The 16,755-nt window shown below is 40.3% G+C and overlaps 2 protein-coding genes across 2 annotated transcripts; both read right to left on the reverse strand.

The window, feature by feature from the left end:
- Window positions 1–960: 960 nt before the first annotated feature.
- On the reverse strand, window positions 961–10,575 carry ap1ar (adaptor related protein complex 1 associated regulatory protein). The gene is made up of 10 exons (XM_073487010.1): window positions 10,369–10,575; window positions 8,468–8,516; window positions 8,337–8,363; window positions 7,897–7,922; window positions 7,694–7,790; window positions 7,441–7,539; window positions 6,017–6,078; window positions 5,203–5,276; window positions 4,994–5,116; window positions 961–3,613 (listed from the first exon to the last, which is right to left on the reverse strand). The coding sequence occupies exons 1-10, from the start codon at window positions 10,437–10,439 to the stop codon at window positions 3,342–3,344; spliced, it is 900 nt and encodes a 299-aa protein (XP_073343111.1). The 5' UTR covers window positions 10,440–10,575; the 3' UTR covers window positions 961–3,341.
- Window positions 10,576–11,856: 1,281 nt separating this feature from the next.
- cfap100 (cilia and flagella associated protein 100) lies at window positions 11,857–16,309 on the reverse strand. The gene is made up of 13 exons (XM_073486459.1): window positions 16,208–16,309; window positions 15,874–16,087; window positions 15,676–15,740; window positions 15,323–15,486; window positions 15,117–15,197; window positions 14,817–14,986; window positions 14,425–14,500; window positions 13,574–13,616; window positions 13,299–13,453; window positions 12,745–12,874; window positions 12,441–12,643; window positions 12,219–12,312; window positions 11,857–11,982 (listed from the first exon to the last, which is right to left on the reverse strand). Exons 1-13 carry the CDS (start codon window positions 16,307–16,309, stop codon window positions 11,857–11,859), a joined length of 1,623 nt encoding a protein of 540 aa, XP_073342560.1.
- Between the last annotated feature and the right edge of the window lie 446 nt (window positions 16,310–16,755).

A 16,755-nucleotide genomic window follows, 5' to 3' on the forward strand; every position in this document is an offset into this window, starting at 1 on the left:
CGGGTGAGTGAGGTTAAATCATGGTCAAGCGTGGGTGGAGGTATGTGCTCTACTGAGTGCCATTCTAGTTATTGTGATGCAAGTAAACTTTTGGCTTGATTTCGGTGCAGCCTGTGGTCGTCTACAGCCCATTCCAACTAATGATCTCTGGTTCTTGACTTGGTTTTGGTGTTATTCAGAGAACCAGCCCGGGTTTCTAATAGTTTAGCGTGGAGTCTTTGCAATCAAGGATGCCTCATTATTGGAGGGCTTTGCACAATGCAGAATAACCTGTAGAATATGACACGCCCACTTTGGTTTGCACTAAACTAATTTATTTTTGGTTGAAATTCACCAATTGGTTCAAAATTAGAATTAGGTGTGTGAACGATTCCATAATGGTGGAAACGGGGTATAACGTTGCAAGTTACTTTGGTCTGTCTCCCTTGAGCCTCGTACATTTTGTGAAATATCTCCTTGAAAATGACAAAATCCACACAAACAATTTACATCCAGCAATAGCTCACAAGACTGATGAAATGGTGGCTCTGCTAAAAAAGGAAACTTAAAGGTGCAGTATGTAAGAATTGGAGACTCGACATATTTCATACAAATATGGGGCAGTGTATCACAAGAATAACTGCCAACTACTGACTATTGTAGCTACCGTTAACTAATTAGCTCAGTTAGCTGTGCAGCTAGCAGTCCAGACTGAGAGTTTCAGAGCACTGGGGGAGAGTTGCTGTTTATATGAAGACAAATGGCTTGTTAGGAGCTTTGGATCGAGTTGGGCCACGGCTAGCTGGTTAGCAAGCGAACTTCAGATTGACATCATAATGTCATGTATGTTATTTTGTCACATTCCGTTGATACTTAGTTTATTTTTCACACCTTCAACTAAAATTCTTACATATTGCACCTTTAAAGATGTAACAACCCCATGCACATTTGTCATTAAAGTCAGTGTATGTGATGTCAATACATTTTTCTACATTTTATTTTTTCTCTTAGGCTCAGTGTGACAAGGAATGTTAAGTTACAGGTTGTTGTTTTGTTTTTTTTTGTTTTTTTACAGAAAGTTACAGTGATTAATCAGAGATCATGTCATCACAGCAAAACATAATAATCAAATGTGCTCAAAACAATTCATCATTAAATTACACTCTGCAAATCAACCCGTGTCTCGTCTACACACTTCTACAGTAGTGCACAGTCGTCCCGATCAGTTTCCTCTTCTCACAAGTGAATCAGTTCAGTGAATGTCTAACAGCAAATTAAAAATCTACACATTAAGAGTGAAATTAGTGAACTACTTTTGATTCAAACAGATTAAATTATCAATGTCAAACACCAAAGTCTCGACTCATGCTTGACCGTACCTGGTGGATATAAAAATGATGTAACGTACAAGATGTAGAACAATGTATAAAGCAGCATTGGATCAATTATAGGAACATGACTTTTTACATGTTTGGTTCTTTTCTTTTTTCATCCAGACGCCACAAAATATTGCGTTCAATATCAGCAGTGATCAATTAACAGATCATGATTTGTCAATGTTTTAGTTAACTGGTTTCATGTCAGATTAAATGAATTATTTTAGTTTTACTAAGTGAAGATTGTCTCCTGTTAAGTTCCACCTATTTTCTTTTTTTATTCAACAGCTTAATCATTTTGTTTTACCCCAGTTGTTTGGATTTGTGATTTATAATTTCGATCTAGAATATTAGTGCCTAACAATTATTGCTAATAGCAGCTTCCTAAATGTCAAGATTTTTCATTTCCATATGGTTCCATACTTTCAATTAAACCATGGAAAAGTTGAGAAAATTACTGGTATTTCAGGACAGTTTAGAAGCTGGCAATCTATGAACGAGACCTTCCTATTTGCAGTATGTTTCTTCCAGACGTGGACAGTTCTATGCAAATTCTGTGCAGCTGCATAAAGACCTGCTGTCCTTAATAATCCGTAACGTAACCTGTATTGTTTGTGATGTGGATGTCATAGGTCCTGGCAATGATATTGCTGTTCTGTGCTATTGATTTTGACATACAAAAGATATACCAATATAATCTGTCAAAACAAAGACAAGTAAAAGGCCAGTTTGAAACCCAGATGTCCAAAAGCAGACGGCGAGGAGTCAATGCATGTGCTTAATTACGTAGTTTTATAAAAGGTCTCTGTCCAATGGAAATGTGTAAATTTAGAAGCACAACACTATTGATCATACTACTGCAAAAGCACAGTGAAAGCGTTTTCATGCTTGGACTTCTTTAGTTTTAGTTTTCTGAACACAAGGTTGTCAGCCCTGAGAGGTGGACACAATCAATCAGATATGAAAGCTGTTTGGAGCCTGGTAGCTATTCTACTTGCTGATCTATTAAAATATGAGAAACAGTCCCATACTGGCAACATTACTCTGCATCATATTAGGCCTTCCAGTACGGTGGTGACTGAAGTGAGGTCAGCTTTCCCGTCAGAGTGCATGCAGCATATCACAAAATGAGTGCCATGCACCCAGGCAATGTTTATTGTAGATTACTGTCAATCAAACAGTTTGATGTTGTGCAGTCGATCAAGATTCAGAAGAGCATTTGAGGATAATATAATATCACCCGCTCAGATCCTGGAATCAGTGGCTGTGGCATGGTTTAGTTTAATGTTTGACTTTTTTTCCCCAATCATGCAATAGGTTTATAAAACTGAAGCGACACTAGAAGAGATTTTGGAGGTTTTTGTGACTTGATTTTGGAGGTTTTTGTGATTTGATTTGACAAAACATGCAGGAACACTCGTGGTGCTGCCACTGACCAAGGCACTGGCCTTAGCTGCAGTCGGTGCCCGGGCGCTGCATGGTGGCTGTCAACTGCTGCTGAAGAGTTAGGACAGGTCAAATGCAGAGGACAAATTTCCCGACAGTAATTTGAAATATACAACGTAACTTCATAAGTTACACACTATGACCCACTGTCCCCACCACCTAAAGCAGCACTCTGCACTCAAGGTTCCCTTCACAGCGGCTTGGCAGCTTCTGTTTGATCACCTGGACGCTGTGCATTGAGAATAAGCACTCACTGAACACCTTGTCAAATGGTAATGGATGGAAACTGATCAGTTGAAGTTACAATGCATAAAATGGTCGGCTAATTTGGCGAATGAAGGCACTGAAAAAATGAGTATTTGATAAAAACATCACTACACTGTGCAGTAGTGAAGAGAAACACAACATATTCCTGCAGCATCACAGTCTCATATCACAGAATATGAAGAGCAAGTGAGTACATTTCCGTTTCATGAGGCGAAAAGCTGGTGAGCTTCGACATGAAGAGGACACAACAAATGTCTCCTTTGGTGCTGGACACTATCTGTCCTGGTTGTCCAACCTGAGGCTGCAGTCCGACGCGTCCTCAGAGGGAGTGTCTAGGACAGGGTTGACAAACCCTTCAAATTCAGTGTCTGCATTGTCCTCTGGATGGGTACTCACAAAATCATTCTCCCACTCCAGCGCGTTGGAGTCCTCGGAGGCCGAGGTCGGCCCGCTGTTCATCTGCTTGCTGCCAGGCCTCAGGGCTGCGCGCAAGATGTCCTCCTCCGTCCGCGACCTCTCCCAGGCTGGAAGAGCACGATTGATTCCTGTGATGCAACGACACCAGCTTTCAGTCTGACAGCAGAAGTCTGAAGTCAAAACTGCTGCAGGCAGTGATCCAGGTAACCTTCTTCTACCCAAGACTTTCTGAACAAAGTTTAAACTTTTCTTAAACTAATCTTTTATCATGGTCAGAGCTGAATTGAGCATTTACTGTCAGGCTGTAATACAATAAACACAAGTAAACAGGCAGTCCCTGTGAAGCTGGGGGGCACAATGTCACAGTGCTCTTCCTTTGAACAATACATCTGATACAAATACTCTTGTAAACTATATCAAAATTAAACAGGGGGCTCACATTATGATATTCAGGGCTCCCACACCTTCTTAAACATCAAACATCAAAGACTTTTCAAGGTCCAAGTCAATTACCAAAGATCTGAGGTTAATTACTGTTACTGAGAACTTTGATAATAAGAAATAGTAGGGTTTGGCGAAGCTAACAGATAACAATGTAAAAGAGAGAGAAGCTTGAACACTTCTCAGCTGTGCCATTAAAAGAATGCCAGAAATCTGCAGGAGACAAATGCAGACAGCAGAACGTAGCCTATTTACTAAAGCAAGTATAAAAAACACCACAAAGAACTTGTTGCACAAAAATATATATATATTCAGGTACTTTCAATGACCGACGGCTATTTATGACTATTTTTTTTTTTAAACTTTCAAGGCCTTGATTTTCCCCCCAAATTCACAACTTACAAAGAATTTCAAGGATCAGTGGGAAGCCTGGATATAAAATTATTTTGATCGAAAGAAACTGCCATGAAAAGAAGATACAAGTCATTTAAAACCATCGCTGACTCGTATTTTCCTGTAGGACAACTTTTGGTCCAACTTACACATCAGGAGGAAAATTAAAATCAGTAAAACTCAGTACAAAAAACTAAATTCATTAGAACGTATTGCTAAACTTTCAAAATAACATTGATGTTTGGATCAGAAAATCATGCTGGCTGTGAAGGTTGACTTCCATCAGGAGTCAGATATGGGTAGTCAGATGTAGGACCTCAACTATATATAAGGGGCCTCATTTTGAGATGATAAATTAGCCTAACTGTGGAAACTGCTTAAAAGTACCTGTGAATGTCTGAACTCTTTCAGCGCAACTCTATTTTCTTATGTATTTAAGTGCAACTTGCTGACTGACTTGTTTCACACCTGTTCATTATACATTTGGAGGGAACTTAGGAGGAGGGTAATACATATACTGTATGCACTGTGTATAAATGGCCTGCTCTGCCTCCTTCTACTCTTTGCTGCAGTGTCATTAGAAGACAGACTCAATCTTGGCTGAGAAATAACAGGAGCTCTGGTTTGGAGGCAAGAGAAAGATTTCCAATTTGAGCAAAAACATTAACCCTCACCTTCCTCGTCCTCCCACTCTAGATCCAGTGAGGTCCCGTCGTCGTTGGTGGAGCGGGTCTTGGTGGTGAAGTCCCAGCTGCACTCTGTGTTGGGAGTCACCACGTTTGTGTCAGAGGGCAGTCCTGGAAACAAAGAGGAAAATATTAAAACAGAAAGAAGTACACTCTGACACTGATCAACACCTGCACGAGTTACATGGTTGACTTACTGTTGCTCCTGAAAGCCTCCGACTGGGCTTTAACACTCTGGAGGTAGACGTCAAAATCCTCCCCAGAGGCTTGTCTGGAAGAGACCATGACAACAATCAACACAACAACAACAGAACTGTTAGAGCAGCCACTCGTAGCTTTGACACAAAATCAGTTGGCCTGAATGATACCTCCCAATAAGGTTTTCCAGGGTGTCTACAGGAATCAGACACTGAAATGTAATGCTGTTTAAGACCTTTTAAAGCTCTTTTTAAAACAAATTTGAAAATGATTTTTGGACAAGTCTTCTTTTTCTTATTCAAGTAATACAGGTTAAGTAGTGTACTGCATGTAGACCCCAGAGGTAGGTTTTATGTGGGAATATGGCTATTAAAGTGAGTTAGGTTAACTTATAATTCGCCAACAAGTACGTGCAACTATAAATTAAAAAGACAGCATTAGGCGCAGAACAGCTTGACTTATTTTGACAAAAACAAATAAAGAAATACTGCACTCAGCTTTGATTTGCACAGTGAGAATTAGATAAGCATTGAATTCTGAGACTGGATACCTTGAAGCGCTATAACATCTGTTCTGCAGCCTACACACTGCCTGACTGCTGGAGCCAACTGTGTGCTCACATCATCAAATCAATGTTTCTGTTGGGAGCTTAAAACAAGAAATATGCAAGATCCCTTTAAATACATCCAGAGTTGTTGTCTATTCAGTATTTCTACTTTAGTTTGCCTACTAAGACCTGTGCTGAACCTCATGACTGTGGCTCGTGCTCAGCTAAACAACAATCCTGTTGTTTAATGAACTTCAGTCACTCACTTTCTTTGCTGAGTTTCACCTCCGGAGCCATCTGCTCTGCCCCGTTTCCTCTGGGCAGACAGCTGTGAACAAGATCAAGTGAAAAAATAGTCACATCTTTCCATGATTAAAAGACAAACTATGTTAATATTCAATAAACTTTGAACAGTTTTAGTGTGAGCAAACAACTTTAAAGGAGAACTATTATGCCTTTGCATTTTTTCCCTTTCCCTCAGTGTGTTATATGTGTTGTATATATTATATGTGTATGTAAAAAGGTCATGAAAATTAAAAAGGTCAAAGTCCGCCCCAACAGAAGCTCCTCTCTCATCCAATGACATCATTGTGTCACACATTTGCATTATTAATGCCTACATTAACAGTATAATTTAAGCTAACTGGAAGCTAAAAACACGACAGAGCTGACCCAAGACACGATGGCGTGTGTGAGCTGACCAATCAGAGCAGACTGGATATTCATGAGGAGGGGCCTTAAAGAGACAGGAGCTAAAACAGAGTTTTTTGAGACAGAGGGGGAATATAGTGCAGCAGCACTGGACAGTATGAGAAAACTGACGTGTTTTTTGAGCATAAAAGCAAGTAAACTTGTTCCAGTAGTAACCCAAAATAAAATTACGAACCTGAAAATGAGCATAATATGTCCCCTTTAACAAAACAAAGCAACATCAGAGAAGCAGTGAGATGTTGGATGAAAAACAAAAAAAAACAAAACACAATCCTAGCAGAGTTTTGTATTTTCAGCCCCATTTTCATTTTAAAATTTAAATAAAAAGCCATTTTCCTGCAGCCAGCCTTTCCCTACATTATATATAAGAGCTATTGGGCAACAAGTCTTGCTGCAATACTATATTATATTACATATATACAATATTATATTATATTATAATTATATACAATCCACATTTCCCACCTAATGATGTGCAGACTGTAACTAGTGTAAAAGCAGGGCAAAAGTAATAATTACGTACTTATTTGCAGCATGGCCTTCTCTTTTCCTCATTTCACTGCTTGTAATTACGAAAAAGGTTCATTGACATTTTTATGTCTATTGGCACTTTCATCCTTCTGTATATTATGTATCATCTACTGGATATTATTGCATCCTGAAGTGCCTGACTCAAATAAATGTGTTGTCTTTAATCCCTCTATGAGAAAGAGACTGAAATACTACAAGGATGAGTAAGAATGCTAACAGGTTTGTTTGTTTGTTTGTTTGTCTGTCAGGTAAATAAAGCACTAAAACAGACTGACTAGATAACAAGGATATGAGGACAAAAAGAAGACAGGAAACAGAGAAAATGTCACTGTGTCCCTTTAAAGGCTGGGAAGCCTCTGCCTGCACAGGGCCAGCAGGTTAGAGGAGAAGTTGTTTAAACCAAGCAGTAAGTCAAACTGGCAGAAGGGAGCGCTCAGTACCGCCTCACCTCCTTCAATTTGCGTTCACGAGCCAACCTGGAGGCCTCACGCTGGGCGGCATTTCTAGCCTCCTCTTCTAGCCTCAACTTCTCCTCTTGTGCCTCTAACTGAAGCAGAAATAATGAAATGAAACAAAACACAAAAGACACAGAACAGAAAATTACCAAACAGAAAAAACAATGCAGCAAATTAAAAATAAGCAAAAGTAGGTTTAAAACACAAAATGGAATAACGGGGGTTGTTCATTTTAAACTGACTTACCTCCACTTGTAGCTTCTGGTCGATCAGCTTCTGTTTGTCTGTGATGGCAGCGTAGCGGTGCTCTTTGAGGTGATTGAGCTCATCTTCACTGATGGGCCTGATAAAAGCACAAAACACACTTGTTAAAAACTGGTCCTTACATATTTTCCTTGTAAAAGAATCCTCATGATTATTTGTTTTGAGATTCACAGCAAACCTCTTACCTCGGGCAGGTCTGTGGACTCTCAGCCTGCAAAGCAACAAACAACATTTTACCAGAGAGCAATGTGAACTGAATCTTCTCTGCGGCACTGTTTCACTCATGTGCTACCAGTCTGGGATGGAGACAGTAATCAAATTAGTCCCTGACTGCTGTATCACAGTGATGGGTGCGCTGTGGTGCACCCATAATTTTCTACCCATCAGTGGAGGGTGGAGGAGAGGAGGGAGTCTAACAGTACAAAGTATCCTGAGAGAGCCAGCATAATGCAGCTTTTAATTAGACTATACATCTTATAAAACAGTCTATTACATTGTAATTTATTCTGAAGCCATAGAGCAATAATAGAGTTGAGAGAAAACTCTCCAACAATGTTTTCCTTAAACTTATTTACTGAAAGCTCTTATATATATTAACTTATCGTCATAACATGATCAGACCTACCTCATCACTCTCCACCAGATTTTCAAACTGCAAAATGAAAAGTCACAATTAGACATATAACAGTATGCTGCTATATTAATGATGTCATCATTAATAAAGGAAAACAATACGAGTAAATGAAGGACTCATACCTCTATTGTATAATGTTCCCCTGTGGTACTGCTTCTGAAGTACTTTGACCTGGATGAATAATTAAGAGAGCACAAACACACAGTGATTTAAAGCCTGATAAAGGCCTGTCATGTCAAGGAGATGGTGGCTTAAAGATTTATTTATTCTGTATTAGGATGAATAATGATTATACTGTATAGCACTGACATCAAATACACTTTGTGATTAGAACTGCACCTTAAATCTAAATGTTGTGTATCGTGACATGGCTTTTCTAGGTGTTTTCTCAAACCTCTGCAAGTTTACACAACATAACATGCGCAAAAATTTTAGCAACTTACTTAAATGCCAGTGATCTGCTGGGTAGATGCATTCATGCATTTTGTGTTCATATTCTCAAGAGGTAAACCGACCACTATGCCTAATTATCAAAAACTTTGATGAGTATAAAGGATACTGAAGGGTTCTGATCATAGTGACTCTGAAAGTGAAGATGTGTCCGAAGCATTTGATGTTGAGGGTAATATTTTTGTCCCAAATGTTGAAATCAGTCAGAAGCTGAGTAGAGAGTGTACAGAGCCATGTTGCAATGACGACGACACTGTGACTGACGATGACTGTGCTGACTAATCTGGTTTGGTAAGTGCCAGTCAATCAGTATTCACAGTAACACCCTATGTGTAACAAAGTACAGCATGTATAGGAACAGCACATATAATAGTCTAAAGCCATTTTTAAGTTTCACATTAATGACACAGATCTGGTTTGGTTTTGTGTATGTTAAAATAATGTTTTGATAATCTTCATAAATACATACCGGCTCTCTAGAACAACACCACAATGCTCAATTATAATGGTATGTTGTTACACCTGTTACCTTTATCAAACAAAATGCAGTTCCTGGGATTTGGATATTGCACCTGGCCATATTACGATTTTGATGATATTTTGATTAATTGTTCAGTAATGCACAATGCCAGGACTCTGAAACAGGTTGTCCTTAATTGAATGCAGCCATAATTAACATTATTGACCTGTGCTTTTCATGTCAAAATGTCTTCAATGATATGGATCTATGACTCTCTTATGTCGCAGGTGTTTGGCTGTTGACAGGTGGCAGGTCTGCTTCTGAGTCATTTACTCCTTTGCTCATTATGTCACTGATTAAGTTAAATATGAATACAGGTTTGAGATGTCCTACCTCCTGTTTACATCAAATAAAAATAAATAATTTTAACTGTACATTCTTCTTTTTATTATAAAACATGAGCATTTGCAGATTTATGATGTTTCCAAATAACCAACCCTACAGTACATCATAACTAGCACTGTCTCTGTCGGCTCTGACGTGTGAACATATGGAGGTGTGACACAGCAGGCCTTCAGTCATCTGAACAAAGCACAAGGCGAAGTCAGACTAAAAACATCAATTATTAACATTACATTTGGTGCCATAACGGTCTGTGAGACACGCGTGGGACAGACAACTGGACCCGGTGTATTTATCAGGAACGAGATTCAGGACAGGCTGAACTACAAGGTCCAAATATGAGACTACAGTCACAGTCAAAGACCTGTTTAACAGCCCTGACTCAATGTGCCTGTGGCTCGCTGAGCTGCATGTCCAGACTGTTGACAACAGGGGTGGGGTCCTGATGGCTTGTGGCACCCGGCTAGCTTCAGGTCAGACCCCTCAGAGACCGTAACCAGAGGCTCACTGACCGGCCTTCATCTCTCGGTTACATTATCACCACCAGGCTAACACACACAGAGCAGCCACACAGTCTCACCACACACACTGTCACACCAGTTATCGGCTAACCAACTTTTAGCTAATGTTAGCAGTGACCGGAGCCGCTGTTTCAGATGAGGCTCTCATGCTAGTTAGTTAGCTCCCCTGGCTGGTGCCATGTTTACTTACCCGCCTCCTCTCTGGATCCTGTTGGCTTCTCTCCTGAAGAGCCCGACACAGTATGCCCAGCAGTTACCCATCGCATTGTCAGGTATCCCTGTTATCTAGCTGCCCAGCTAGTAGCCTCCTGACAGCTGCTGGTGCTTCTGGTGTGGGTAGCTACATCTCCAAGTCCTGTCCTGCTGCTGCTGCTGCTGCTGCTGCTCCAGCCACTTCCTCATCCTCCTCCTTCCTCCCCGGTGATGACAGCGCGCACAGAAATGTCCAACACCACCACCTGCTGTACGGCAAGCCTGTTTAACATTTACTGACTGAATCTATCCATTTAAGATTATTAATGTCACCTACGTCATTTTGACAAGCTGTTAATACTTTGTGACAAGTCAAAATGTGTATTCAAGATATCTATGACGTCATTATAATATTGACAGTGTTTTTTTCCCAAAAATGTCAGAAATCAGAAAAACTTTACAAAATACATCATCTCATAAGTGTAAAATGTAGACCTTATTCCTTCAGATGTAGTTTAAAGGGGCACAATGTAGAAGAAAATCAAACTCTGATATTTACAGTGTTAATGAGGTAATAATACAGTCTCATAAATATTTATTTTTTCCTTATCTGAATAAACAAGCTGTAATCAGAGGAAAACAAGTTACCTAGAACACTGTTTGAAGCTAGAAAGTCATCCAACAGGAGTGTTATGATCTCTCTGTCTCCTAAAAGCTGGATCAGCCTGCAGAGACATAAACCATTCCTCGCTGCTGACCTCAAGAAAAATCAGTAACTGTAGTGGGGAAATCCATTTTTAGACCAAATACGCTCAACCGGAACACAGTTGGGTTTTTTTATATACATAAATATACATAACAATGGGAAATAAGTCATTTTAATGCCATGTCTCTGTTGGGGTTTTCTTTTAACTTTCCACTGCATTTTAATGTGTAATCTGAGCTGTTCCCCTAAATTTTATAATGTAATAGAGCTTAGAAATCACGTGTGTTCTTGTCTTTTCCTCTGGGTTTTTAAAAATGTGCATGTCGCTCTTAACATTTATTTATGTCAATAATTGTTCAGAAGGGTTCAAATCCTTACTGATTCAGTGATGGATGCTGTGAGTCAGGAAATATTTGAGTTTAAATTAAATCCTGTAATGTACTGTAGTACAGTAGGGCAGTTATTTTCCACAACTTCACCACTTAAATTTGTATGAAGGACTTGGACCTGAGGTTACTGAGGGGTTCTGTCTACAGTTTTTAAAACTTTTTTAACGTTAAGACTTAGGTAACGTTAAAACTTTAGTAAGTGGTCAGTTGATTGTGAAAGGGAAATGGGTGATTTTTCACATTTGAAAAGGCAAAACACTTCAGTGACAGTTTTTGTGTTAACATTGATTTATTGATTTTATTTCATTCAATGGTGCAGGCAACCAAATATCCAGCTGCAACACATTTTTATTCTTCAGCTGCACTCAAGATCGCACTCATCATCTCTTTCTTATTCCATGTCCTCAGAGCTATAGAGGTAGGCCTGTATCTCATCTTCAGCAGGGCCGTCGTCCACATGGCTGACTCTGACTTTCTGGGCAACAGGCATGCATCTGGGCATGAGCTTCCTCCCAGTCTGAAAGAAAATTGGCTGCAGTTTAAGAATTGCTCCTGTGTTTTTTTGTTTACATTTCAGCTTGAGTCTGCACGACAGGTATTGATTTACAAGTGTGCAGCTGAACTAGGATACACCGTGAGCTTCTGTAAATGTTATAGTAATAGATAATGATGTTTTCTAGTGGTTATACGTAATTTGGAGAATACTGTAGTATACAAGGCTGCTATGAAGCACTTTCTAAGCAAATGACTTACTATTTTCTTGGAGTCAGCCAGGGATCTCTCCATGTACCTCCTCATCCTCTCCTTCTGTTTCTCTTTCTGCTCTCTCAGCTTTTCTTCACGCTCCCTGCGACATGATGTACGAAGAGAGGGGATTTTAAACAAAATACTAACCCTGACGTTACCTTCAGAAGAGGCTTGAATTTGCTCTCTCGATTTTTTCGAGGTAAAGTTAGTCACTGAGACGTACAGTACCTGCTCCTCCTCTCACTGTCCTTGATCTTCTTCATCATCTCTAAGCTTTCTTCAGGGATGCTCTCGAGGTCCTGCAGTAGCACAGACATACGGTTCTCAATGTTGGTCAGCTTCTCCAAGGTGCTGATGTTGGTCATCCTGTCATCAACGCAGCAGCGATGCACCTCCGTCACCTTCTCACCAAGGGCTTCCAACATAAGATCCTGCAGGCAAGAGGAGGAAAAACTGAAGAGCGAAATAGACAGTGAAACCAGATATCTATGGTGTTGTTACCGTTCAGATCTTGAACATTCTGCTTCCTGACCTGGTCTTCTGTGTTCAGTGTGACATGGAGCTGAACCTTCTGTTTGAGCTTGGCGCCTCTTTTCTTCTCTTTGTCAACCCTCTCATTCATGTCGTTTATCTGGAGTTTTAGCTGCTCTTCATCCTTCTCACTTCAGACAGAAAGGGCATTTGATGGATGTGAGGAAGAGGAGGGGAGAAGGGAGAATGTAGTGTACAGGGAAAACAAACAGGTTTATTATAGGTCTAAAATTACAAGTAAAAACATTTCAGTAAGTGCAGAAAATGTCCCAAATGAACCTGCCTGTTGAGCACAGGACAGAAGGTGGCTTTTAAATTTTGTTTTTTCAGAGAACAAGAATGAATGCAAAAAGTCTTAATTCCTGTGACCATGGAACAGACATGTCAGATTAAAGTACAAGCAAAAATAAATTCAAGTGAAGGCAGAAAAGCAAATGGGAGGAATATATTTTAAGTTGACACCTGTAGAGCTCAGGAGGGTCTGCTCATTTTTAACCGAGGCAACAGGCAAAATAAAAATCATTCACTGACGGACACTTAAACCACATTACTTACATCTTCTTCCTCGATGTCTCCAACAACTGCCGCATCTCCACCAGTGTCTCTTCCACCCGTGCAGAGGCCTGAATCAGAGACAAGTTCTGCTGTGTCAGCTCAGTCACCTGGTCCAGTAGCTGCTGGGGATCAGTGAAGTACAGCTCCGGCTCATCCTGCAGAGGTGACAGAGAAGGTGGGCAAGAGAGGCGTGTGTGAATGCTATGAAAAAATAGAAGAGATGAAAAGACATGTTAAGTCAGAGAACTAGATTTTTTTAGTTTGGGGAAACTGACCTCATATTCTGAGCTGTCACTATCCGGTTGGGGATTTGTGATCCTGAAAGACCGAAGAAAAAGTTTGAGAAGAAAGAGTCAGGAGAAAGTTTGTCACAGCAGAAAGGTAACAGGATTCAATACAAATACATTTACTGCACAATGTTTCTAATGATACTAGCATGATGCATGCTACACAGACTAGAGAGAGCTGGAGAGAAAACACTAAACAGAACATGAGTTGTGATAGTACTGTATGTTGGTTACACCCCGCCTTTCCGAAACCCCGCTGTTCCGAAAATAGACTTCCATTCTTCGTAATGGTGTGGTTTCCCATTGTTTCTAAAGACCCCGCTATTCCGAAAAGGCTATTGGGGAACCCCTGACCCTAACCCTATTGGGAAGTAATTGGAACTTGAAAGTCGGATTCGGAACAGCGGTGTTTCGGAATGGAAGGCCGTCCCCCCGTATGTTGAACCCTCATCCTACCAATCTAATCAATAAGGACTACCAACACGGGTGAGAACAACCATTTTAGCAAAATATTCATCTATTTCTCCTCCAAAAATTATCAGTCATGTGATAAATACCCATCCGGGTCCAAAGCTCCTGTGCTAGCATTGTAAAAATCAATTCTCCCCCAGCTCTCTGAACTCCTAGTCCGGACTGCTAGCTGCACTGCTTACTGAGCTAACTAGCAAACGGTAGCTACAGTAAGCAGCAGTTAGCCCTTATTTGTGGCAGGTGGTCAATTGTTACATATTGCAACTTTAATGGAAGTCATGGATTACCCACCTAATTACCATCACATCAGTGTGTATGAATGTTAAAGATAAAATACTAGATGGGGGTGTGTGATGGTGTTTTCTTACTTTGTGTTGCTGGCGGCTGAGTTCTCTCTGATAGAAGGCAGCTCTTTAATTGGACTGGAGACCTCGTTATCCAAACCTGCCGACACATTATCAGTCAAATCACACTCAAATGCTGCTTGGACCACGGTTTGAATTAAAAGCAACAACAACCCTGGTCCTCATAATCTATTTAAAGTTTGTTCACTTGGTTTTAAAGGTCCCATATTGTATAAAGTCAGATTTCCATGTATCTTTTGATCATAAAGCAGGCCTTGGCACAATGTATATACTGTGAAAGTATCAATCTACTCGATCAATGGAGAAATGCCCGCTCAGACTTGTGAGAGCTGACCAATCAGACCAACTATGCTTTTATCATAATATGGGACCTTTAAAATACACCAAGTACTTACCACTCCTGATAGATGACTGCTCAACAGATGCCTCTTCACTGTGGGACAGGCCTTTAGCTTTCAAAGCCTTGGCCTTCTGGGCCTCCTGCCACTCTGGAGGAGACAACTTGAACAGGAGCTTCTTGTATCTCTTGTTGTCTATCAGGGTCTCTTCAAACTTGGTGAGTTCACTATGAAAAAGACGGACTAGATTTAAATCCACATGACATAACAAATGTATTCACCGTTATTTATAATTAGAAGACCTTTATTCACTAAAACATGGACAATGTGCACACTAATCCAAAATCAGAGTGCTACCTTTGTACCGTCCCGATTTCAGCAGTCAGTTTCTTGATCTCAGAATTCTTGTCCTGTTTGGACTTGGCCTCGCGTTCAAAACTAAAAACAGAGACAAGACAACCATTTGCAGTGTGACTTCTAAAGGTCATATTAATGTTCTCTTGCATTGAAGTTTGAGTCACAATGAAGAAGCAGCCAACTTGTCATATCGAAACACTTCTTACAGTGTTCTGGCCTCCACAGACTTCTTCTCATTTTCTCTGAGGAACTCTTCAAACTTGAGGTTGTCTCTCTCTATGATTTTTTCGAGTGATTTCAGCCTGTACTCCTCTTTCGCAATGGACTTGTCCATCCGCAAAATTTCTGATCTCTTCGTCATCAGAGATAACTGAGGGAGGGACAGTGAGGGCAAATAAAGCAGGGAGGTCAAAGCCAGACATGTATTGGAAGTGAAAAAGAGAATGTAGCTTAGGTGAGAATATTTAGCCAATATATCTGCTCATTCTAGTTCATGGGCAGCATTCAGTATAACTGCAGCACTTTTTTAAAGATCTCAGCATCTCCTAAAACAATTCACCTCCAGCACTGCCTTCTGCCGCTCCATGTTGATGAAGTCATGTTTGCTGTCCCTTGTAATGTTTTCTGGGGGACAGAGGACAGACGAGAGTAAACATTCAGATTAGCACATTAGCCAAAGCATGCAACACACATTGGGGTTTAAAAAAGCCACAAGTGGCACCTTTACAGATTTGTTTTACTCTGTCTCTCCACTCACCTCGTTTCATCATGGCCATCTTCAGCTCATCTCTGGCGGGTGTTTGGAGAACTTTCCTACTCTTGACTTGTTTTAGACTTTTCACCTTCTCCTCTTCCTCCCCCACCTCCTCCTCCTCCTCTTCCTCTACCAGCGCTTTCTTCAGCTTGGCCATCATTCTTGCAGTGTGGGTTGTCTTCTTGTCAATTGGCAAAGCCAAGAATTTACACATCTCCTGTGCATGGAGGAGCACAGCAGCAGGACTTTAACAAGGGTGATAATTTTACATTTACATTTTATCATGACAAGGAACTTATTTGCAAATACACATCTGTACTCAAACACACACACCAACCTCTTTTCGGTCCTCTTTTTCGTTAATGCTCTGTAGAAAAATGTTACTCTCTGGCACTTTGAATGGGCTCTGTGGAGTCTCCTTCCTCCTCCTCCTCATCATGTCTGCACACAATGTAATAAAGGAAATGTGTTTTATAAAACTGTGTATATAGTTTTTCTACAGTTTCGTTGTTTCTGCTTTATATTAAAAGGTGCAAGATGTAAGAATTGGCCACCTGTTGAATTTATATTTACATGTTGATTATTTTCTAACATTTTTTGACTAAAATGTTTTACATATCGCACCTTTAACAGATACATCTTGTTGCACACTCGCTGTACCTGGTTTGTATGTTTTGGCAGCACTATCAGCCTCTGAAACAACAACACTGCCTGAAGGCATCTCTGGTCCTTCTGTTGAAAACATATTGTTAGTAATGGTAAAAAGCACATCATCAATCACTGACTGTATTACATTGTGTTTTCTGTGTGAAGCAGAACATTATAACAAATATTTACTGTGCTGTGGCGATGACATCTCCAAGGTTACTTCTGGCATCTGGTGCC

This window comes from Pagrus major, chromosome 18 (assembly GCF_040436345.1).
Source record: "Pagrus major chromosome 18, Pma_NU_1.0".
Classification (NCBI taxonomy): Eukaryota; Metazoa; Chordata; class Actinopteri; order Spariformes; family Sparidae; genus Pagrus; species Pagrus major.

Coding starts and splice junctions, on each gene's coding strand:
- ap1ar (XM_073487010.1), bottom strand. CDS start 10,439: ATGGGTAACTGCTGGGCATACTGTGTCGGGCTCTTCAGGAGAGAAGCC. Junction 8,517..10,368: donor AGGATCCAGAGAGGAGGCGG/GTAAGTAAACAT, acceptor TTATTCATCCAG/GTCAAAGTACTTCAGAAGCA. Junction 7,540..7,693: donor ACCAGAAGCTACAAGTGGAG/GTAAGTCAGTTT, acceptor TTTCTGCTTCAG/TTAGAGGCACAAGAGGAGAA.
- cfap100 (XM_073486459.1), bottom strand. CDS start 16,309: ATGATGAGGAGGAGGAGGAAGGAGACTCCACAGAGCCCATTCAAAGTG. Junction 14,501..14,816: donor GCAGTCATCTATCAGGAGTG/GTAAGTACTTGG, acceptor ATGTGTCGGCAG/GTTTGGATAACGAGGTCTCC. Junction 12,875..13,298: donor GAGACATCGAGGAAGAAGAT/GTAAGTAATGTG, acceptor TTCTGTCTGAAG/TGAGAAGGATGAAGAGCAGC.